The 23,277-nt window shown below is 43.0% G+C and overlaps 1 protein-coding gene across 6 annotated transcripts in view; it reads right to left on the bottom strand.

The window, feature by feature from the left end:
* LOC120986150 (zinc metalloproteinase-disintegrin-like crotastatin) overlaps window positions 1-22,931 on the bottom strand; it is a 50,568-nt gene extending 27,637 nt beyond the window's left edge. For 2 of the 6 annotated variants that reach the window (XM_040414532.1, XM_040414533.1), the window contains exons 1-9: window positions 22,718-22,929; window positions 13,597-13,679; window positions 5,520-5,599; window positions 3,960-4,038; window positions 3,399-3,475; window positions 2,825-3,005; window positions 2,273-2,335; window positions 2,086-2,157; window positions 1,565-1,734 (exon numbers count right to left, since the gene is read on the bottom strand). In XM_040414532.1, coding sequence (XP_040270466.1) covers window positions 1,565-1,734; window positions 2,086-2,157; window positions 2,273-2,335; window positions 2,825-3,005; window positions 3,399-3,475; window positions 3,960-4,038; window positions 5,520-5,599; window positions 13,597-13,679; window positions 22,718-22,769 — 857 coding nt within the window. In that variant the 5' untranslated portion in view covers window positions 22,770-22,929. Of the gene's footprint in view, window positions 1-1,564; window positions 1,735-2,085; window positions 2,158-2,272; window positions 2,336-2,824; window positions 3,006-3,398; window positions 3,476-3,959; window positions 4,039-5,519; window positions 5,600-13,596; window positions 13,680-22,717 lie in introns of all 6 variants that reach the window. The other 4 variants (XM_040414534.1, XM_040414535.1, XM_040414530.1 and 1 more) reach the window with 3 other exon arrangements.
* Between the last annotated feature and the right edge of the window lie 346 nt (window positions 22,932-23,277).

Genomic DNA, 23,277 nt, shown 5'->3' with positions numbered 1-23,277 from the left:
GAGGTGCAAGCATTTTTATGTTTTCACTTTTCCTTCCTGCCTTGCAAAGCTATAATGTTTTTTGTTATTAATTATTTTCCTGATATACTCGTATGAGGGCTTGTTTTTGCATGACAAATTGTAATTTTTAATAGCGCCGTTTACTTTACATATAAAAAAATCTGGAAAAAAATCTTTAAAGGGTGAAAAATAAAAACACAATTCGATAATTTTTTATTTTTTTTTGGGGGGGGGGGGGGAGATTCATTTTTACAGCATTCACTGTGCACTGAGTGGCTTTGCATATCTTGCAGTCATTTACTTATTTTGAACTACATGTTTATTGCGATAGATAGATAGATAGATAGATAATAGATAGATAGATAGATAGATAGGACACAAATAGATAGATAGATAGATATATAGATAGATAGATAGATAGATAATAGATAGATAGATAATAGATAGATAATAGATAGATAGATAGATAAGATAGATAGATATGAGATAGATAGATAGATAGATAGATAATAGATAGATAGATAGATAGATAGATAGATAGATAGATAGATATGAGATAGATAGATAATAAATAGATAATAGATAGATAGATAGATAGATAGATAGATAGATAGATAGATAGATAGATAAGATAGATAGATATGAGATAGATAGATAATAAATAGATAATAGATAGATAGATAGATAGATAGATAAGATAGATAGATATGAGATAGATAGATAATAGATAGATAGATAGATAGATAAGATAGATAGATAGATAGATAGATAATAGATAGATAATAAATAGATAGATAGATAGATAGATAGATATGAGATAGATAGATAATAAATAGATAATAGATAGATAGATAGATAGATAGATAGATAAGATAGATAGATATGAGATAGATAGATAATAGATAGATAATAAATAGATAGATAGATAGATAGATAGATAGATAAGATAGATAGATATGAGATAGATAGATAATAGATAGATAGATAGATAGATAGATAGATAGATAGATAGATAAGATAGATAGATATGAGATAGATAGATAATAGATAGATAATAAATAGATAGATAGATAGATAGATAATAGATAATAGATAGATAATAAATAGATAGATAGATAGATAGATAGATAGATAGATAATAGATAGATAGATAGATAGATAGATAGATAGATAATAGATAGATAATAAATAGATAGATAGATAGATAGATAGATAGATAGATAAGATAGATAGATAGATAGATAGATAATAGATAGATAGATATGAGATAGATAGCCATGTTATACATAGAGAAATAGATAGATAGATAGATAGATAGATAGATAGATAGATAGATAATAGATAGATAGATATGAGATAGATAGATAATAGATAGATAATAAATAGATAGATAGATAGATAGATAGATAATAGATAGATAGATAGATAGATAGATATAATACAGATAGATAGATAGATAGGACACAAATAGATAGATAATAGATAGATAGAATACAGATAGATAGATAGGACACAAATAGATAGATATGAGATACAGATTTAGATATACATAGGAGAATCTTACGTTAGGAACTGAGCATTGTCATGAGGTTTGATAGGTAGCAACTTTTTCTCCCTCCACTCAGAGAAGCGCCTTAGATTGGTGTCAGCGGAGGTGACCACGTCAAACAGGTTTTTATCGCCCCAAATTTCCAGTCCAGTTAGAGCCACAAAAAGATTTAAGGGCTTATACACCTAAGGATGAGGATAGATATACAGTAATAACATGGAGGATGAGTGACTTGGTCATTGTTACCACAAGGAAAATGTCGTATTCTATGCCGTGCATTAAAGTAAACAGCCGACCACGTAATGCATGGACAAGCCAAGTCTTTTACTTAGTAGCTCTCCAGTTTGGACCACTTGGCCCTCAATGATTCCCATATACAAAAGGGTTCTATTTCCCTTCACCTTTACTTTAACCATCTGCCATCTGTGCTGTACTCTGGAGCCCAGTGTCAGGGAAGTATTGTATTCAGAGGGAAAATTAATCTCCAAGAAGTTTCTAAACATACATATCTATTGTACATGACTGCACGAACTTACCTGATTGACGAAATTAACAATGCTAAATATCCTTTGCCTGATTTCACCATTTCTGCGGTTAAATCTATTGTACTAGAAGAAAGGAGATGATGAAGAATTAAGCAAGTCATCAAGTGTGCTCACACAACCTATACAGAACATATACTGCATGTTACATATGCAGAATAATTCCAGCACAAATTCTTACCATAGAATTATCCGCTACCATATAAAGCTGGATATATTTTCTTGACTTTAGAAATGCTTGTTTCTATGAAGATAAAGTAGAGTGATTTCCATATCATATTATAGATGGAGGGATACTTTACACATAGAGACATGTCACTGTCCTATATCTAAATACTTTGGAGGAGACAGAGTGGCTTGGTAGACAGATAGATAGATAGATAGATAGGAGATAGATAGGAGATAGATAGATAGATAGATAGATAGACATAGATAGATAGATAGATAGATAGATAGATAGGAGATAGATAGATAGATAGATAGATAGATAGATAGAAATAATCAAAGAATGAACCAGCACCTCCAAATGGATAGCAGGTGCAAGCTACCATGACAATAATATATTTTATTTGTAGAACTATAAGTAGCAGCACACCACTCTATAGATAGATAGATAGATAGATATGAGATAGATAGATAGATAGATAGATAAATAGATAATAGATAGATAGATAGATAGGAGATAGATAGATAGATAGATAGATAGACAGATATATAGATTTCTCTCTCTCACCTCATCACTGGTAGTTGAGAAGTCTATCTTGGTCATTATTGTCTCGTTGACACTTGTGTCATCCACCCCACATGTTTTTGGTTGCTCCTGGGCTTCATACTGGTAGACAGCATGTGCTCCAGTCTCTGACATCTTCAGAGGTTGAATCAAGAATTTTTTTTCTTGTGTTGTAATTATGCCACTAAAAGAAAATTTTACAATAAGTTTGTGTCAGTTCGGCTTCTCCAGAAATCAGATCTATAGCCCCTCATATTAAAGATGATCTCCACCTTCGACAACCCCATATCAGTAATAAGGGTTCCTGCTGGGACTCTCAGAGAGCACCTGCAATCTGTGGGGAAAGCTAGGCACCATTCCCCTACAGCGCCACCACAGGGGAAATGAAGTATTACACAGTGACCATCCAAATCAGTCTGATGTCTGTGTAATGCAGGACCTCCACTGCCACAGGTGCTCTGTCTAGCTGCTCTCCACTCTGGGGATCCGAAAGACTGGATAATCCCTTTTAATTAGGAGTAGACTGGGAACAACACCAGACCAACAGATTAGGTAAAAGTCATTATTATGGTCTCACCTTAATCCATTGCATGTGCTGAGGCTGACCTGTGAGTCGTTGTCATTCTTCACATACCCTTGATAAAAGCAATGATCCTACAAGAAATACATGGTTAGATCATTTTCCGACGGATCCCACAGATATCTGCAGGACCTGATCTAATCCAATCTATTGTGTCTGAGGGCAGATTCCAATGCTGCCTGGTGTCTAGAGCTGAGGAGAACATCCTGAATATTACCATTCTTGATCTGCTGGGGAAGATTGGATAACATTGGGTGGTGGAGCTGTTTGGCCATTGCCCCTTTTGCCCTCTTGTAATCAGTCACATTGGGTGGTTGTACTTCAGTGGTTTTTATATAAGATTTTTTAGACTGAACCAAACATATGAAAATAAAAATTATCCAATATCTTCCAAAAGAAGATATATGGAAGCCTATTGAACTGGTACATGTATCTGCTCATGTTGGTCTCTTCTCACACTCAAAAAAACCCATGTTCTTTAGGTTCTTCAAAGAAATTTGACCATAGCAGGTATGTATGTTTGATATAAAGAGGGAAGTTATATGAGGACCCACTTACCTTTATCTCAGGACTGGTGGTAACTGGGGAACCATCTTTTAGGTAATAAGTCTCTGTGTAATTCTCAGATATTAAGTCTCTGCGAGAAGAACAGGAGTTTATTAGAATATATCACACCGTGAGGCTTTATGTACATGACTCTATTTTTCATCCATGTGGTATCTGCATTTTTTTGCGGATTGCACACCGACCTATTCACTTCTATGGGGCCGTGCACGCATTCTTATCTTTTGGGCATCCACATGTCCCTTTACGCAAATTATAGAACATGTCCTATTCTGGTCTGTATTGCAGATGAGAATAGTCATTTATATTAATGGGATTGAGAAAAATGTGGAATGCACACAGAATATATGGTTTGCGGACCAAAATACGGATATGGCCATGTGCCTAAATCCTATTTCACATGAGCAATACAGAACTTGTCCAAGTTCTGTCAGTGAAAAACTGACGTTTTGCCTTCATTTCGCTCCAGCGTTTTCTGCACATCTGTTAAGTTTTTGTGTTTTGTCTCCGTGCAGATGCAATCAGTTCAAAATCTTCAGTGTGGTTCAGAATTTTTTTTTTCACTGACCTACTGCCTGTCCTGCGTGGAAAATGGATGAAGACAAAACATGCTGCGATTTTTCCTAAATGGACAGATGGTCAGTGAAAAGCACTGCTCATGTTCATACACCCATTGACAGGGGCGTAGCTAAAGGCTCATGGGCTCTGGTGCAAGAGTTCTGCTTGGGCCCTCATTGTGGCACATAGCCTTTGTGCTGGCTGAGGCAAAAATGGAAATGGCACCCCCACTCCCCCATGCCAAATTCTTGGCATAACCCCGTCCCTCAAGCCAGAGGTGCAAGTTGACCAGCATGCACTTTCTATAATACCGGTGTCTTCTTATGCGGCACAAGGGTCTTTGGACCCCCTCAGGCTCCTGGGCCCGGTAGCGACTGCTACCCCTGCATCCCCTACAGCTCCACCCCTGCCCTGACCATTGGGCGCACACAGACACCAGGACCAGGTCCCTGCTGTTCTGAACTAACTGTCCCAGCTTGACGCACAGCAAACACAAGCTATCACTGACATTAGCGCCAATCCACCTCTGGTAGTGATTGGCTAAGCAGGTCTTTCTTGGCATTTCCAGTGTGTCAAGTCGGTACAGGAAGTGCAGAGCAGTGTAGACCTGACCAGTGCTGGAACGGCATAGTGGCAAGGGATCGGCGGAGGTGAGTAACCCCTTCCTTGTTATTTTTAACATTGCCTGGCCCATTTTCATAGAAAAGAACTGGTGATAGTTGAAGTCCAACAAAATCTTAAAATAAATGGGATCATTTATAAAACTGCTGTAAAGTAGAACTGGCTTAGTTGCCCATAGAAACCAATCAGATTCCACCTTTCATTTTCCAAAGGAGCTGTCAAAAATGAAAGGTGGAATCTGATTGGTTGCTATGGGCAACTAAGCCAGTTCTACTTTACACCAGTTTTATAAATGACCCCAAAAATATCTAAACATTTTTTCAAGATTATGACCAAACAGGAACAAGCCAACATCAACACACAGAGGTGACTCACTCAGTTTTCTCCAGATGAAGGACCATAGGTTGACCATTCACTTCAAGTCCATATTGCACCAGGTCAGGATATTCACTCTGCTGAGAGAAGACCACACATTACTTACTACAAAATAGTCAGGAAGTGGAAAGATATGCGTTTTATAGGATTTAAAGCGGACCATTCACCTCTCCTGACATGCCTGTGTTAATAGCTTCATGCATTTCCCATGTAATAACAATGGAGCATCTATTCTTATGGCTCTATGTTGTGCCGTTCCTGTATTATTTCTACTAGAAGTTATGAATGAATTGCTAGCAGTCTGCAGTAAGGGTACAGAGGGGAGGTAACCAGTTGGGGGTGTGTCCCTGCACAGACTCACTCTATCCAATCAGTGCTGCCATATTCAGACTGTGCAGGTATACCCCCCCAACTAGTTACCTCCCCCTGTACCCTTACTGCAGACTGATAGCAATTCATACATAACTTCTAGTAGAAATAATAAAGGAATGACACAACATAGAGCCATAAGAACAGATGCTCCAGAATTGTTATTGCATGGGAAATGCATGAAGCTATTGTAACACCCCATAGCTTTTTGTGCAATGATGATGTTTAATGCTAAACCTTTTCTTTTCTTTCCCTCATTAGTTGCAGTGCACAGTTATGCCCACTAGGGGTGTACTTAGAAAAGATTGCTGTGTCACACTAGGAACCAAGTTTGGAGAGGACAGTTCCTGAGGGGGAGGGTTTTGTTGGATGTGCAAGGAAGGTTGGTAAAGGATGCTGTGGATGCAGTTCAAGAGAGAGTTACTGGATTGTCTGGCCAGACAGAAGATCAAGCTGTATACTGCACTGGGACCAGAGAGAGAGTGGATTGTTTCTTGGAAGGAGAAAGACTAAAATGGTAGTGAGTTGCTGGCATTTTCTGCTCTCAGAGGGTCACATTGTTGAAAATAAACGGGCCCATTGTTCATATAAACTGTGTCTGAGTATTGGGGAAGAAAAAGGGAGTTCACCAGAGCAAAGAGAGATCTGAACCTACTATTCCACTTCTAAGGTACACCCACGGGTGCGCTACATTTGGGGGCTCGTCCGGGATTCCATTTCAGACCATAACTCTGTTTCCCTTTTTTTTTAAGCACAGTAAAGACAACAAAATGGATTCAAAGTTAGTCACTGAGTGGTGTCAGACCTGTAGAGTGGACTTAGACAAAGCACTTGCATTAATAGTCCCCAGTACTGAAATGTCCCGCCGTCAGCTTTATGATTTGATGGAAAAGATTATCCCAGGAGAACATTGTTTAATTAGAGATATCAAAGTAAATAGGGACACAGAAGAGGAGAGGACCAATGTTCTGTTTGAGTGGGAGACACCAGTGTCAGCGTTAGATTTCCCTGAGGACTTTGAATTTGGGAAAGAGGGACTCAAAGCTAGATTGGTTCGACCAGAGTTTTTGCCTGGAAACAAGTCAGTAGATGCAAATGACATGGTCACCACCTCTGGGTTAGTACAAGCACTGACCGAAGTAATGAGTAAATGTGCGACTCTGGGCCAGAAATCTTTGGCATCTGAATACCGCAAGTTAAAGTTCTTCTCAGGGACTCAGCCCACACCAAATGGGGAGGAGGAGTTTGAACCCTGGCTGGATCAAGTGCTTCAAGTAATAGAAGAATGGAATGTGTCGGAAGCTGTTAAGAAACAGCGAGTTGCCGAAAGTCTCAAAGGGGCGGCCGCAGAAGTGATCAGAAATCTAAGACTGAGCAAAAGGGCCTGCTCTGCTAGAGACTACTTGAACGCTTTACAAGATGTTTTTGGGCGAACTGAGACAGTGGAGGAGCTTCAATATAAGTTCACGCATACCTATCAGACGGAGGGGGAGAAATTGTCCCAGTATATTAGGCGGTTGGATCGAATTCTTCATCAACTAATGCTCAAGAAGGGGATAAACTCAGACCAAGTAGATCAGAAAAGAGTTCAGCAGATATTTCAGGGTGCATTGCCTCTAGATCCCATCATGATAAAAATGCGGGCACAAACAAACCAGACACCTTTAATGTATCATCAGTTGGTGAAAGCTGTCAGAGAGGAAGAAGCTGTATTGGAAGAGAGGAGCTCCTCTCAGGTACAAACAGGAGCAATGGTTCACAGCGCCTCTAGTTCCGAAGCATCACAGATACAGTCACAAGTGGCCACATTAGCAGATGCAATAACACAGATTGTCAAGACAGTAGAGGGGCTACAGAAGACAGTCAAGACACTAGCAGAAGAGAAGCAAACAGAGGCAGCATCCACAGGTATGGCAGTCAGAAGAGAATTGAATGCAGTCAGATCAAGAGCATTTGTTGGATTCTGTTACCGATGTGGAGAGACAGGACACATGAGACGGAGATGTCCGAATCCTGAGAATCTAAGGAGAGTAAATGAAATGTTTTTGGCGAACTCGAAGCAGGGAAACTTCAGAGGGCCTCAGTGAAGGAGCCAACTGTGTGCCCAAGTTTAAAGCGCTCCATAAATAACACCATGAAGGAAAGAACCCCTGCCTCGAATTCTTCGCCCATTTACATTTCAGATGACAGAAGACTAACACGGCCTGATTCTTTGAAGGAGAGAGCAAAAGTTTTAGGACTACCATCTACCGCTCATCAGCATGCCGACTGTAAGGCAGTGGAAAGAACAAGGAATGAGAAGCTGCCAGCTGGTCTAATTGGGCCGTCCCCTCTAGTGCCAATTAAAATAGAAGGAATCTATAGCAAAGCTTTGTTGGACACTGGGGCTCAGGTTACTATTTTATTCAGAGACTTTTATCAGAAGCAACTGAAACACTTGCCGCTTCAAAGACTGGAAGATCTGGAGATTTGGGGTCTGAGCGACACAAAGTTCCCATATGATGGCTACGTCTCACTCAAGTTAGAGTTCCCTACCTCAGTGGTGGGGATCAGCGAAGAAGTTAACACTCTAGCTGTTGTGTGCCCAAGACCTAAAGAGAAGGGAGAAGCTGCCATGTTGGTTGGGACAAATACAGATTTTATTCGGAGATTGTTGAGACCACAGTTGGCTGAGAATTGTCTTTCACTTCACCCATTCTTAAAACCAGTGTACTATGCTTTGAAAAAGGAGAAGATCAACCCAAAAGAAGAGATTGGGCATGTTTGGTCCCCTTCCGGAAGAGAACATGTCATTCAACCAGGAAGAATAACTTGTCTAAGGGCAAAGGTGAGGATGTGTGGAAAGGCAACTACCTCCCACTTCATGACGGAGATGGGCTCAGAAATAGAATTGCCACCTGGTCTGGAGTTAATACCAGAGGTCTGGCCAGCTGACAAATTGAAGCACCCGCATGATACCTTGTCAGTGGGGTTGAAGAACAAGGGGAGCACTCCCATTATCCTTCGCTCTCAAGTCCGTCTGGGAAATGTATATGCTGCCACTCCTTTGCCTCCAAGTGATAACGTCAATATAGATGAACTGAACCTGGAAGATGTTGACTTAGGAGGTGGTATCTTGCCACCAGAATGGATGGTTCGAATTAAAGAGATGCTAAAGCAAAAGAAGAACTGTTTTTCTGCAGGTGAATATGACATAGGTCGTTCTAAGAGTGCAATGCATAGCATCAGGCTGAAGGAAGATCGGCCCTTCAGGGAACGCTCACGAAGAGTTGCTCCGGGAGATTTGGAGGACCTACGACAGCACTTGATGGAACTGAAAGCCGCTGGGGTGATTCAGGAGTCCAGAAGCCCTTATGCCTCCCCCATTGTGGTTGTCAGAAAAAAAAATGGATCAATACGCATGTGCGTTGACTACCGCACTTTGAATCAGCGAACCATCCCTGATCAATACACCACCCCACGGATAGAGGATGCACTTAATTGTTTGGTGGGCAGCAAATGGTTCAGTGTGTTAGATCTGAGGAGTGGATACTACCAAATTCCAATGGATCCTACAGATAGAGAAAAGACTGCATTCATCACTCCTCTGGGGTTCTTTGAGTTCAATGACATGCCCCAAGGCCTATCAAACGCACCAGCAACTTTTCAGCGGCTCATGGAAAGAACAGTTGGAGATATGCATCTTCTTGAAGTACTTGTCTACCTGGATGACATCATTGTCTTCGGGAAAACTTTAGAAGAGCATGAGGCAAGGCTAAGGAAAGTGTTGGATAGGATTGAAAAAGAAGGATTGAAACTATCCTTAGACAAATGCAAATTTTTCCAGCCATCAGTGACATATGTCGGACACGTGGTGTCTGCAGAGGGGATAGCAACAGATCCCAGCAAAGTTGAAGCAGTGACATCTTGGCCTAAGCCCCGAACCATCACAGAGTTGCGCTCTTTTCTTGGGTTCTGTAGCTATTATAGAAGATTTGTACAAGGGTTTGCCAAGACAGCCCGACCCCTAAACCAACTGCTTCAAAGTAATGTGGATCTCACTGACTCAGATGAAGGTTTCAAGTTGAAGAAAGTGAGGGGATCAAGAGGGCCTAAAGAGTGTATTGAGGGCCGCTGGACCTCTGAGTGTGATGAAGCATTTGAAGAGCTCAAACATTGTCTTACTCATGCTCCAGTGCTAGCCTATGCTGACTCGACTAAGCCCTATACACTCCATGTAGATGCTAGCAGAGAAGGTCTGGGAGGAGTTCTCTATCAAGAGCAAGACAAGGGGCTGAGGCCTGTGGCTTTCATTAGCAGAAGTCTATCCCCCACAGAAAAGAACTATCCAGCCCACAAATTGGAATTTCTTGCCTTGAAATGGGCTGTAGTGGATAAACTGCATGACTACCTTCATGGGGCTGAGTTCGAAGTTCAGACAGACAATAATCCTTTGACTTACATACAGACTACTGCAAAGTTGGATGCCACTGGACATAGATGGATGGCTGCTCTGTCCAACTACAATTTCAGTCTGAAGTATCGTCCGGGCACACAGAATGGAGATGCTGATGGTCTATCCCGTAGACCTCATGAAGATTTACACCCTGATAATGAATGGGTAGAAATACCTGCACCAGGAGTGAGAGCTATGTGCAAATTTTCAACAGTCCAGTCGAGAAGTGAGTGTTGTGCCCAGAGCCTAGTTCTACCAGCCGAAAGTCTACCTTCATCCTTTTGCAATCCAGTCACTCTGCAGGCTTCTTCATTACCAGTTTTGAGCCACAGTGATCTCAGAAGAGATCAGAAAGAAGATCCTTTAGGAAAACTAGCAGTGGCAGCCTTAGAGAAGAACCAAGTTGACATTCTTCGTACAGATGCCCACCCAATGGCGAGGCTGTTGGTCAAAGAGTGGGACCGGTTGCAAATACGAAGTGGACTTGTATACAGGAGGGCCCCAAGTACCGTCAATAGTGAAAAATGGCAGTTATTACTCCCCCAGAAGTACAAGGAGACAGTACTTTGTGCGTTACATGATGAACATGGCCATCTGGGTTATGACAGAACTTTGGGGCTCGTGAGAGACAGATTTTACTGGCCATGTATGAAGCAAGACATAGAAGACTATTGCCGTTCCTGTTTGTGTTGTATTCAAAGAAAGACGTTGCCCACAAGAGCTGCTCCCTTGGGACAGTTAGAGAGTGGAGGACCATTAGAACTTGTATGCATAGACTTTCTCAGTATTGAACCTGACGAAGGGGGAATTAGCAACGTGTTGGTTGTGACAGACCATTATACCAGATACGCTCAGGCATTCCCTGCTCGTGATCAGAAAGCTCTCACAGTGGCTAAACTGCTTGTTGAAAAGTTCTTTGTCCATTATGGTCTACCAAAGAGAATTCATTCTGACCAGGGGCGTGATTTTGAGAGCAAACTTGTAAAAGAACTACTGACACTTTTGGGGGTGCAGAAGAGTCGCACCACCCCATATCATCCGCAAGGGGATGCCCAGCCTGAACGCTTCAACAGGACTTTACTTGACATGCTGGGGACTTTGTCTATTGAAAAAAAGAGTCATTGGAGTAGACATGTGGCAACAGTGGTGCATGCCTATAACAGTACAAAAAATGATGCCACAGGGTTCTCGCCTTACTTTTTAATGTTTGGGCGAGAGGCTCGTCTCCCTGTCGATCTGACATTTGGAGTCTCTGCTGATGACACTCCGGTGAACTCTCACACTAGCTATGTGGAGAGACTCAAGAAAGGTCTTAAGCAAGCGTATGAGTTGGCTGAAATCTCTTCAGGACTGCGACATCAACAGAATAAGGCTCGCTATGACAAGAAAGTGAAAGCACATGATCTTCAGCCAGGGGACCGAGTTCTTTTGAGGAATGTGGGCCTGCAAGGCAAGCACAAATTAGCAAATCGATGGGGTTCTGATCGCTACATAATCTGCTCCCAACTACCAAACATTCCAGTCTACCAGGTTCGCCCTGAAGGAAAGGAAGGACCAATTAAGACTTGGCATCGCAACAACCTGATGCCCCTAGCAGAAACTGTGAGGATAATAAATTCTGAACCCAAACGTGTACAAGGAAAATCAAATTCAAGGCGGTCCAGCAGACTGCAGAGAAAAGGAGAGACTACTCCGTCAGCTGAAGAACCAGTGACCCCCCTTGATGGGGAAGAAGACAGTGATAGTGAGTGGGGTATAGATGGACTTTTCTATGATAGTATGTACAACCCCATTGAAAGCGATCTGAATGCTAATGCTCTAGAGTTCGTCCCTTGTCAAGTTGACCAATCCAAAACAGGCATTCGTCTGGAGGGTTCTTTGGCCCTGAATGAGCAACAAAATGAGAGTTTTCCCCTGCCTACTATGGACAATGACCTTTTGTTTGCTGTCAATTCAAGTGTGGGTGACTCCCAGGTTACTCCAGAAATAGAGGACGTGACTACTGCAGAAACAAAGTGTGAGTGTGTCAATGATGCACCACCTGTTGAAGCATGCTCCCCAGTCAACACCTCTGAACTAAGGCCACCCAGACAGATAAGGCCTCCACAGAGACTCACATATGACACTATGGGAAATAGTACTCAAGAACCTGTGAGCACTGCACATCGAGGAGTCTACGCTCATGTTCCCTTTGCTCTTTGCTCCAAAGGTGACCCTCTCCCCACAATAATGTGTACTAATGACACTCCATGGTGGAATGTCCCATTTGACTACAGTGGCAATGTTCAGTTAGTTGTACACTAAACGAAAAAACAAAAACAAAAAAAGAAAACGTTAGATTTGAGCCATTCTTTGGGAGGACCCAAGACATTTTAAGTGGGGGGAGAGTGTAACACCCCATAGCTTTTTGTGCAATGATGATGTTTAATGCTAAACCTTTTCTTTTCTTTCCCTCATTAGTTGCAGTGCACAGTTATGCCCACTAGGGGTGTACTTAGAAAAGATTGCTGTGTCACACTAGGAACCAAGTTTGGAGAGGACAGTTCCTGAGGGGGAGGGTTTTGTTGGATGTGCAAGGAAGGTTGGTAAAGGATGCTGTGGATGCAGTTCAAGAGAGAGTTACTGGATTGTCTGGCCAGACAGAAGATCAAGCTGTATACTGCACTGGGACCAGAGAGAGAGTGGATTGTTTCTTGGAAGGAGAAAGACTAAAATGGTAGTGAGTTGCTGGCATTTTCTGCTCTCAGAGGGTCACATTGTTGAAAATAAACGGGCCCATTGTTCATATAAACTGTGTCTGAGTATTGGGGAAGAAAAAGGGAGTTCACCAGAGCAAAGAGAGATCTGAACCTACTATTCCACTTCTAAGGTACACCCACGGGTGCGCTACACTATTAAAACAGTTGTGTCAGGAGAGGTGACAGGTCCTCTTTAACAATTAATGTTATTTTACAACATATTTATCTGAATACAAAGAGATTCTCTCACTCTGCATTACCCAGGATACTGTGTATCCCATAGACAGCCCAGGGTTTCAGTATAACCTGTGCAATGCTTCACTTTGCCTGTGGGGGTGCTGCAGGAAACTGGACATTTGCTGGGTTCTCTTAGGACACCCTGCAATCAGGTTATAGTTCAGGGACCCTTTTAACAAAAAAGGATCATCCAAAATGAACACCCCAGTTATTCTGTGGCCTATTATTTTTTAAGATATATTATTTAAAGTACATGTTCATTTTTTTTTTCTTCCATGTCCTGAGGGGGGTACTGTACCTGAGTATCTCTCTTATGATGTGCATGAAGTTTTCGAGGGAAGACCACCTCATATTTCTGTCCCTCCGGCATTCCATTTAAACCTGCAGGAAATGACCAAAGGATTACGGATCTCATAAGACTAGGATAGATCGGGGTCTCCTGTGTCTCCTCATCATTTTCAAGATCTCTGTCTGTTGTTAGTACCCCAAAAAAATCCTCATTACAAAAAAGGACAAAAAATCTCCAGCAGATTTCAGCAAAGACATGAGAAATAGGTAAATAGCGCTTAATCATCGTATCATGACAAATTACCAATAAACAATCGGGTGTTGCCATTCCCCTTTTCAAAGGGGGCGCGTTCCTACAGCCTGATAGTGTGAGCTTTGATTAGTGAATGTGAAAGTGTATACAGACACGCCACCACCTGGTAACACCCACTTGTCAATTTATTCCTAAATTTCTGGGAGCAATAATAGAGGAATGGCACAACACAAAGTTATAAGAAATAAAGCTTCAGAACTGTTCTTTCATGAGGAATACAGCTATTTACTAAAAGAAACATGTCAGGAAAGGTAACAGGTCCTTTCCCTTCTGTTTAACTTCCAGCGCATGTCAGAAGAGGAGAAGGGAAAAAGGATTTATGGCGCATGCGCAAGATTCCAGACATGCCAGGAGCAGACCTGGGCAGGCTTGTGTAATGCGCCTCGATGACTCCATGACCGGCATTTACCTATAGAAAGCTACAATCTGAAAGTGCAATCACATCAAAACGCTGACCAAATCTGCATCATGTTCAAGGGCCTTAGGCCTCTTTCACACGGGCGTCATGTTTTTGGCCTAAGATGCGGGTGCGTCGTGGGAAAATGCGTTTTGCACGCACGTGAGAAAAATCGGCATGTTTGGTACCCAGACCCGAACCCGGGCTTCTTCACAGAAGTTCGGGTTTGGGTTAGGTGTTGTGTAGATTGTATTATTTTCCCTTATAACATGGTTATAAGGGAAACTAATAGAATCCTTAATACAGAATGCTTAGTCCAATAGGGCTGGAGGGGTTTAAAAAATATAAAATATAATTTAACTCACCTTAATACACTTGTTCGCGCAGCCTGGCTTCTCTTCTGTCTTCATCTGTGAGGAAAAGGACCTGTGGTGACGTCACTGCGCTCATCACATGGTCCATCACATGATCCATCACCATGTGACGGACTATGTGATGAGCGCAGTGACGTCACCATAGGTCCTTTTCCTCCTGCACAGCAAAGATGAAGACAGAAGAGAAGCCGGGCTGCGCGAACAAGTGGATTAAGGTGAGTTAAATTATTTTTTATTTTTTTTAACCCCTCCAGCCCTATTGTACTATGCATTCTGTATTAAGAATGCTATTATTTCCCCTTATAACCATGTTATAAGGGAAAATAATAATGATCGGGTCCCAATCCCGATCGTCACCTAGCAACCGTGCGTAAAAAATCGCACTGCATCCGCACTTGCGGGCCTGCGTTGCATGAAAAACGCACAAAATAGAGCATGCTGCGATTTTCACGCAACGCACAAGTGATGCGTGAAAATCACCGCTCATGTGCACAGCCCCATAGAAATGAATGGGTCCGGATTCAGTGCGGGTGCTGTGCGTTCATCTATCAAAACTGGTGCAAAGGAAAACTGGCTTAGAAATGAAAGATTCCACCTTTCATTTCACCCTGAATTGCAGCAGAAAGGGCACGCCCAGAGCCTCCAGCATGATATAAATTTAGCAGAGCAATTGGAATAATGAATTGGGAATTCTCTGGATCTGTGAGGTACAGGGCTGGCAGGCCCGTCTCATTTATCATTTTCTACGCCTGTTTTAGGTGTAGAAAACAATCTAAATCTACGCCAGCAAGGAAGCCAGCGTAGGAAGACAAGTGTAAAGTCCGCCTAAGTCATGTAGAGGCCGACGCCTCTACACAACTGAGGCAGATGAACCGCCAGCGCAAGCCAGCGTCTTAATCGCCGGTCTTCATAAATTTTCCCCAATATGTTTATTTTGTGGGATAATCCCTTTAACCCTTTTTACCCCCCCATCTGTATTGTAATGTATTGCCTGTTAGTGTATTACACTAAATAATACACTAACAGGTTGACTAGGAGACCCAGCCTGAGGCTGGATCTCCTGGGCACCCGTAGAAGACAGGTCACGATGCCATGCAAGTGCCGTGCAAGGCATTGGGCAGCCTCTGCACGGCATCGGACTGCCTTCTCACCCATCGGGTCCCCGCCACAGCCATCGGGCTCCCTCACCTGTAGCAAACCACTTCTATGTCGTGGTCAGCGCTGACCGCGGCATAGAAGGGGTTAATGTGCCGGCATCAGTGTTTTCAGTGATGCCGGCGCATACAACAATGGTCCGGGTAACAGGAACAGCCGGTCCCCTGCAGCTGATCGGGCAGGCGCAGCTCCTGCACTTGCCCGATCAGCGGGCCGTAATACTATGGCGCTGGGCGGCAAGTCACGTCCCGCTGCGCCGTACTATTACGGCGCTGGTCGGGAAGGTGTGAATTACAGAGCCCTTTCAGGCTCCTTTGTTTTATACCACAATACAGGCAATACAGCCCTAAAATAAGAAATCTGCCAACTGGCGAAATAAAACTGATGCATTTTTCCGCAAAGTTCTGATGCATATTTAGAGCAAGTTCTATCTTTTTGCGGTGCGGAAGCATGGAACCGAACCCCAGAAAGCACTCCATAGTGCTTCCGTACTGTTCCGTTCTTCCGTTCCGCATCTCCGGATTTGCGTACCCATTGAAATGAATAGGTCTGCATCTGTGATGCGGAATGGCCACAGAACGGTGCCCGTGTATTGCAGATCCGCAAATGCAGTCCGCAATACGGCAACGGGCATCACATGTTTCACACTACCGTTTTGGCTTTCCGTTTGGGAGATCCGTTCAGGGCTCTCACAAGTGGTCCAAAACGGATGAGTTTTGCCCTAATGCATTCTGAATGGAACAGGATCCGCTCAGAATACATCAGTTTGCCTCCGTTCAGTCACCATTCCGCTCTGCAGCGTTTTGCTGTCCGTCTGACTAAGAGGAGTCAAACCGATCCGTCCTGTCACACAATGTAAGTCAATGGGGACGGATCCGTTTTCTCTGACGCAATCTGGCACAATAGAAAACGGATCCGTCCCCCATTGACTTTTAATGGTGCTCAAGACGGATCTGTCATGGCTATAGAAGACATAATACAACCGGATCCGTTCATGACGGAGGCATGCGGTTGTATTATTGTAACGGAAGTGTTTTTGCAGATCCATGACGGATCCGCAAAAAACTCTAGTGTGAAAGTAGCCTTAGTTGCCCATAACAACCAATAAGATTCCACCTTTCATTTTTCAAAGGAGCTCTTAAAAATGAAAGGTGGAATCTGATTGGTTGTTATGCGCAACTAAGCCAGTTCTACTTTACACCAGTTTGATAAATCTGTGCTTTTGGAACATCTGACCTGGTCACTAAAAGCTCTATAGTAGTCATCTTTCAACCCCATGTCAAGGGCTGGTTTCAGGGGGTGGGAAACTTGACACTTTCCTAGGAAGGCCTGTGAGGGTGGGCCTCTCAGGTTAAAACAATTTACAAGGTTATGTTTACCATTGGATATCACTTTACCTATATAAACAGTGCACTGCACAATGCCTGCTCATTCTATGGTCTGGAGTCCAGGAGGCGGTCTTATCAGTGATTGACAGCCTTCCTTCTAGGACTGTGCGTAAAGCGATAGCTGTCAGTCACTGATAGGACTGTCTCCTAGACTGCAAAGCCAAGAATGAACATAGGAATGATAATAAATGATCGTGATTACAAGTTACACTGAATCTTTTCCTATAAAACTATATATCAATCTGCTCAACTCCTTCTGCTCCATAACATGCTGCCTTCAGCTTAGACACCATGTGAAGTGGCCAGGTTTGGGGTGGCCCCATTGCTACGCTGGGTCCCCTGGACACAGTCTTAGTGTCACCATGTGCAGTGGCCAGGTTTGGGGTGGCCTCAATACTATGCTGGGTCCCCTGGACACCGTCGAGGTGTCACCATGTGTTGCTTCTCTCTGGAGGGGATGGCAGGGTGCACCCCAATAGGAAATAAGTCCAGAGAGTCAAGGTCTGCAGTAAACCAGTCTGCTTCTTTACTGGAGGAATTCAGATGCAAAACAATTCAGGGGAGGCATAGGGCTGGCTTCTTCAGTCTCCTCCTGGGTAGAAGAATGGGTAAATGCTGAGGAAAGGCCTGAGCTAGCTGTCCCCCTCTTTCTCTTAGAAGGCTGGTTCCCTGGACAAACCTGGAGGCCCATAGTCTGTAGCTCCGGCTGGTTCCTTGGTCACAGGGCTGGTGACTCAGGGTCTGTGGCTCAGTGTCCCCATCTCAGAGGCTTCTTCTGGTCACTTCTGCAGTCTTCCTTTCCAAGCACTGGTCCCTAACTGCAGAAAGCTAGGGGCTCTGACTGCTCTCCTTATATACAGTTTCTAGCTGAACTAGAACCTTCTAGTTGGAGGGGAGGGGTGGAGTGGAGAAACTCAGCGCAAACAAATACAATGTTACACTTTCCATCTCTCATGGACTTGCATTAGAACTTTAACGATAATCTATGGGAATGAGGAAACAGGTTTTTCCAGACATAAACACATCAGACATAAGTTAAACCAAAAGGACAATCTGTCTTGTTTGGGTGGTAAACAAGTCTGGCTTTTTTCCTCCAAAACATATTCTTTTTTAACCCTTAGGATAACTGTGGAAAATTATTAGATTCTCATTATTAGCTAGAAAGTCCCAAAAGTCTCGCAATATTCATTAACACTTTCCACAGTGCTGTGCAAACACAGTGCAAATGAGCAGGATATATATCACAACATACATATAAAATACAGTTACACAATCTTAAACAGTATAAGCCAATGTAAGCTAACCCTTTAAAGTGAAATAAAGTAAGGAGTTGATGACTTTGAATAAGGGAAACACGGGCAAATGTTCACAAATGTCCAGAGTTCAAAGTATCCCTGCTCGAGGGTACTACACATGCTCATCCTGACAGGTTTCCTTTCACTCCAAAGTTGCTTTCATTTATTACTTAAAGGGGTTGACTCACTTCAGTAAATGTTATTTATCATGTAGAGAAAGTTAATACAAGGCACTTACTAATTTATTGTGATTATCCATATTGTCTCCTTTGTTGTCTTGATTTATTTTTCCATCACATTATACACTAGTTGTTTCCATGATAATGTGAAGGAAAAATGAATCAAGCCAAAGAAGGCAATATGGACAATCACAATACATTAGTATGTGCCTTGTATTAACTTTCTCTACATGATAAATGCCATTTGCTAAAGTGAGACAACCCCTTTAAGCCATGACACTTTGCTAAATCCTATGGGGGGAGATGTATCAAAACTAGTGTAAAGAAAAACTAGCTTAGTTACCCATAGCAACCAGTCAGATTCCACCTTTTATTTTCTAAAGGAGCTCTGAAAAATGAAAGGTGGAATCTGATTGGTTTCTTTGGGCAACTGAAGCCAGTTTCATTTACACCAGTTTTGATAAATCCTCAAAGCCTTCCCTTGACCCAGGGGCGTAACTACCATAGCGGCAGACCATGCGACTGCTATGGGGCCCAGGGAAAAAGGGGGCCCAGTCTTAGTTGGGATGACCTTCTCTACTGGATGTGAAAACTTGGTCAGGATTCTATCCTCTAAAGGAACAACTTTTAGCAAATGAGGCAGGGTCATTGAAAAGAGTTTAGGCAGAAACCCTTCTGTCCTGTGTGGGGGGCCTGGTTTGATTCTTGCTATGCTTTGTCTAGTTATCGTCCCATATCACTTCTCCTATATACCTCAAAGCTACTTGAACAACATGTCCACCATGAACTGTCCTCTCACCTCTCTTCCTGCTCACTCTTTGACCGGCTACAATCCAACCCTACCACTCAACTGAAACTGTCCTTACCAACATCACTAACGACCTAACTGCCAAAACCAAACAGCATTACTCTGTCCTCCTCCTTAACCTGTCCTCTGCCTTTGACAGAGTCGACCCCTCCCTCCTGTTACAAACTCTATCATCTCTTGGCATTATGGACCTGGCCCTCTCCTGGATCACATCATACCTCACAGACCGGACATTTAGTGTTTCCCACTCTCACACCACCTCCTCATCTCATCCCCTCTCTGTTGGTGTCCCTCAAAGCTCTGTCCTAGGACTCCTGCTCTTCTCAATCTACACCTTCGTTCTGGGACAGCTCATAGAGTCCCTTGGCTTTCAGTATCACTTTTATGCTGACGACACACAAATTTACCTCACTGGTCCAGACATCACTACCGTACTATCCAGAATCCCACAATGCCTATCTTCTATATCCTCCTTCTTCTCCTCTCGCTTTCTAAAAATTAACATGGATAAAACAGAATTTACCATCTTTCCCCCATCAATAGCTGCACACTCTCCCGGATCAACCAAGTCTGCTGCCTTGGAGTAACCTTGGATTCTGCCCTGCCCTTCAAAGCGCATATCCAGGCCCTTTCCACCACCTGCCGCCTCCAACTCAAAAATATCTCCTCCTCCTGCAGGAGTCTGCAAAAATGCTTGTACATGTATGCATCATCCCCCGCCTAGACTACTGTAACATCCTCTTATCTAGCACCCTCGCACCCCTCCAAACTATCTACAACTCTGCTGCCCTGCTAATCCACCTCTCCCCCATTACTTCTCTGCCTCTCCCCTCTGCCAATCCTTTCACTGGCTCCCCACTGCTCAGCGAATTCAGTTTCAAATACATACAAGGTCGTCCACAACCTGTCCCCTCCCTACATCTCTGAGCTACTTTCCAGAAACATCCCCAAACGCAATCTCCGATCCTCACAAGACCTTCTTCTCTCCTCTCCTCTTCCCACAACCTTCTCCAAGATTTCTCCCATGCACCTTCATACTCTGGAACTGTCTACCCCAAAACTTCAGACTCTAACCTACAGTGGAATTCTTCAAAAGAAACCTGAAACCCACCTCTTAAGACAAGCCTACAGCCTACAGTGATCTTGCTGCTGCTATACCCCTATGAGCAGCTTTACCCTCACCTACAGTGTCCTTCTCCCATACCCTGTAGATTGTAAACCCTCGCGGGCAGGGCCCTCTCTCATTCTGTACCAGTTTGTAACTCGTCTTGTTCATGCTTATTGCAATTGTCTGTATTATGTATGTGCACCCCTTATGATATGTACAGCGCCATGGAATGAATGACGCTTTAATAATAAATAATAATAATAATGATAATAATAATATATCTTGCTATGTTTTTGAAATATCCAAAATGTACAGCTGTACAAAACAAGCTGGGCTTAATGGAAGGGCTAACTGGTAGTGTGACCATAGCTCACCACAGTTACAAAATTCTGGAAAATGACATCAACACTTCACTCAGAGCTGCCAGCTAGCTGACATGGATCATGTGATACACCATGCAATCCCATACTACCTCTTTCAAACCCACCTTCGGTACTTCGGGCATTATTTATTGGATTCAGTCACTTTCACTAGTAAAAATGTATTAGGATATTGTAGGTTCTCTTAAAATAAAAGTCCACCACTGAACAATACACATGACTGCAGCCACCACCATGGGCGGCTTAGTAGCTAAGACTTTGTCCACACCACAAATATCCTGTGAATTGGGCCCGACATATCTCAAAAAATTCTTCCTTATACTATAATAGGCCTGACATATACCAAAAGAGCATACTGTATATTTACTTGGTATGTGTTTGTGTGGCATACATAGATAGGAATACCTTTTTGCTGTACTGAAAAGCATAGCCCATAATAATTTACAATAAAAAAATTATACTGTGCTAATTTTTTTTTCTCACAGTGGGAATCAATAGGCAATATATGCAACTGTATAGTGTGGATACATGTTTGATGTATGTACCGTATGCCAAAGACCAAAAACATTGTGTGAGAAAGTCTTACTGCATTTGACTTACTGCATTGTGATAGAGCTACAATACCAAATGCATCCCATCGACAAAAGTGGCACTGTTTCAGGAAAACAATCCAAAAAATTAAGGTTCTGTCACAAGAAGCGGCACTCCACCAGGAAAAGGGCTGTCCAATGATACTATCTAGCCCACACCAACTCAGTGTAGTTTCTTTCAATCCTTTAGAGCAGTGTTCTTCAACTCCAGTCGTCAGGGCCCACCTGCCAATCATGATTTGAGAATATCCCACCTGGGCTAAGTCCTGATGCATTGACACTAATTATATCACCTGCTCAATAGTAAGGAAAACTTGAAAACATGACCGACAGGTGGGCCCTGAGGACCAGAGTTGAGGAGCACTGCTTTAGAGCCACACATTCAATGCCAACCTCAAACAAGACATATAAAGTTAATAAGATACCTATATACAACCCTACCAGGGATGCTTCTGCCATGACGCATGATGAGCATCTTGCCTCAGGCGGCAGCTGATCTGCTTCCGAGGGTGGCGGCAGTTTACAGAGGGTCATCTGAGCCTATGGTTTCTGTCCCTAACGTTCAGCCTCTTAGGCCTCAGTGACTACATCACTGGTTGTAAGAGGTATGTACGCCATTTCAATTTGAGCCTCAAGCAGCATAAAAGCTAGAATCAGCCTTGACCCCTTCCCACCAACTTCAAGCATCTGGACTCTAATGCAAAGTCCATAATAAAGCCCCAACTATCAGATGTATTTTACAGTACTGGTCTCCTCATATGAGGCAGAGGGATCATTTGGACTCCCTCAAGTTCCAGCACCTGAGTACAATTGTAATGTCTGCACTCCCTATAGTTTGATCCGTCCTGAAAAATTAGGCACCACTTCAGATCCTGGACATATATATTTAAAAAAATTGCTAAGACTTGTTGAAAGAAGGAATGGATGAATCTAAGTTGTCACTTCTTCTGATATGTTGAAACTGTAGCACCATGATGGTATCAAAAAGAGGAACATGTCTAAGCAACCACTTATCGCATATGTCCTTAAGAAATCAGAATGGAAACCTTTTTCATCCAAAAAAGGTACAAAAAGGACTACTGAGTGCCAAGAGAACAAATCTTATCAAATCACAAGGGACACTTACATTTTGGTAAGGACTTACCTCTAATCTGGTCACTCAGCAGCATGAGGAGGAGCAGCGCAGCCCTCAACATTATTGCTGTGCTGGTCGGTCTTGTCTTTCCGATGAACTGGTTTCAGAGGAAGTGTATGCAAGTGTTTAAAATCTGCATCTGCAAGAGGATTTCTCAATAATGCTGTGCATATTGAGAGCATTACTTCCCAAATGCCATATTAGGAGCCAAAATTGATTGCTAGCTCCTCTTCCCCTACATGTGTAACGCCCTGCAAGGGGGCATTACCACTCTTTTTACCCCTCCACTATCCTTAAAGAGGACCTTTCATTGGTTTGTAGTAAGTGAGATAAATATCTGTACCTGCGGGGTACCCCCCGCTGTGCTGCCTGTTTTTTTTTAAATAGCACTCCCGCGCCCCTTTATGGCCCCCCGCAAATTTTGCGCTCAGTATTATATCAGAGATATGGGGAGGAGATGCAGTCTTTCTCTGTGGCCGCCTCCTTCTCCCCTGGCTGTAGCACTGTCCAATCGCAGCGCAGAGCGTCACCGTTTTTTTTCTCCCTGGCTGTGACGCTCTGCGCTGCGA

This window comes from Bufo bufo, chromosome 1 (assembly GCF_905171765.1).
Source record: "Bufo bufo chromosome 1, aBufBuf1.1, whole genome shotgun sequence".
Taxonomy (NCBI): Eukaryota; Metazoa; Chordata; class Amphibia; order Anura; family Bufonidae; genus Bufo; species Bufo bufo.
The sequence above is the reverse complement of the archived record's forward strand: the minus strand, read 5'-3'. Positions and strand labels throughout refer to the sequence as shown.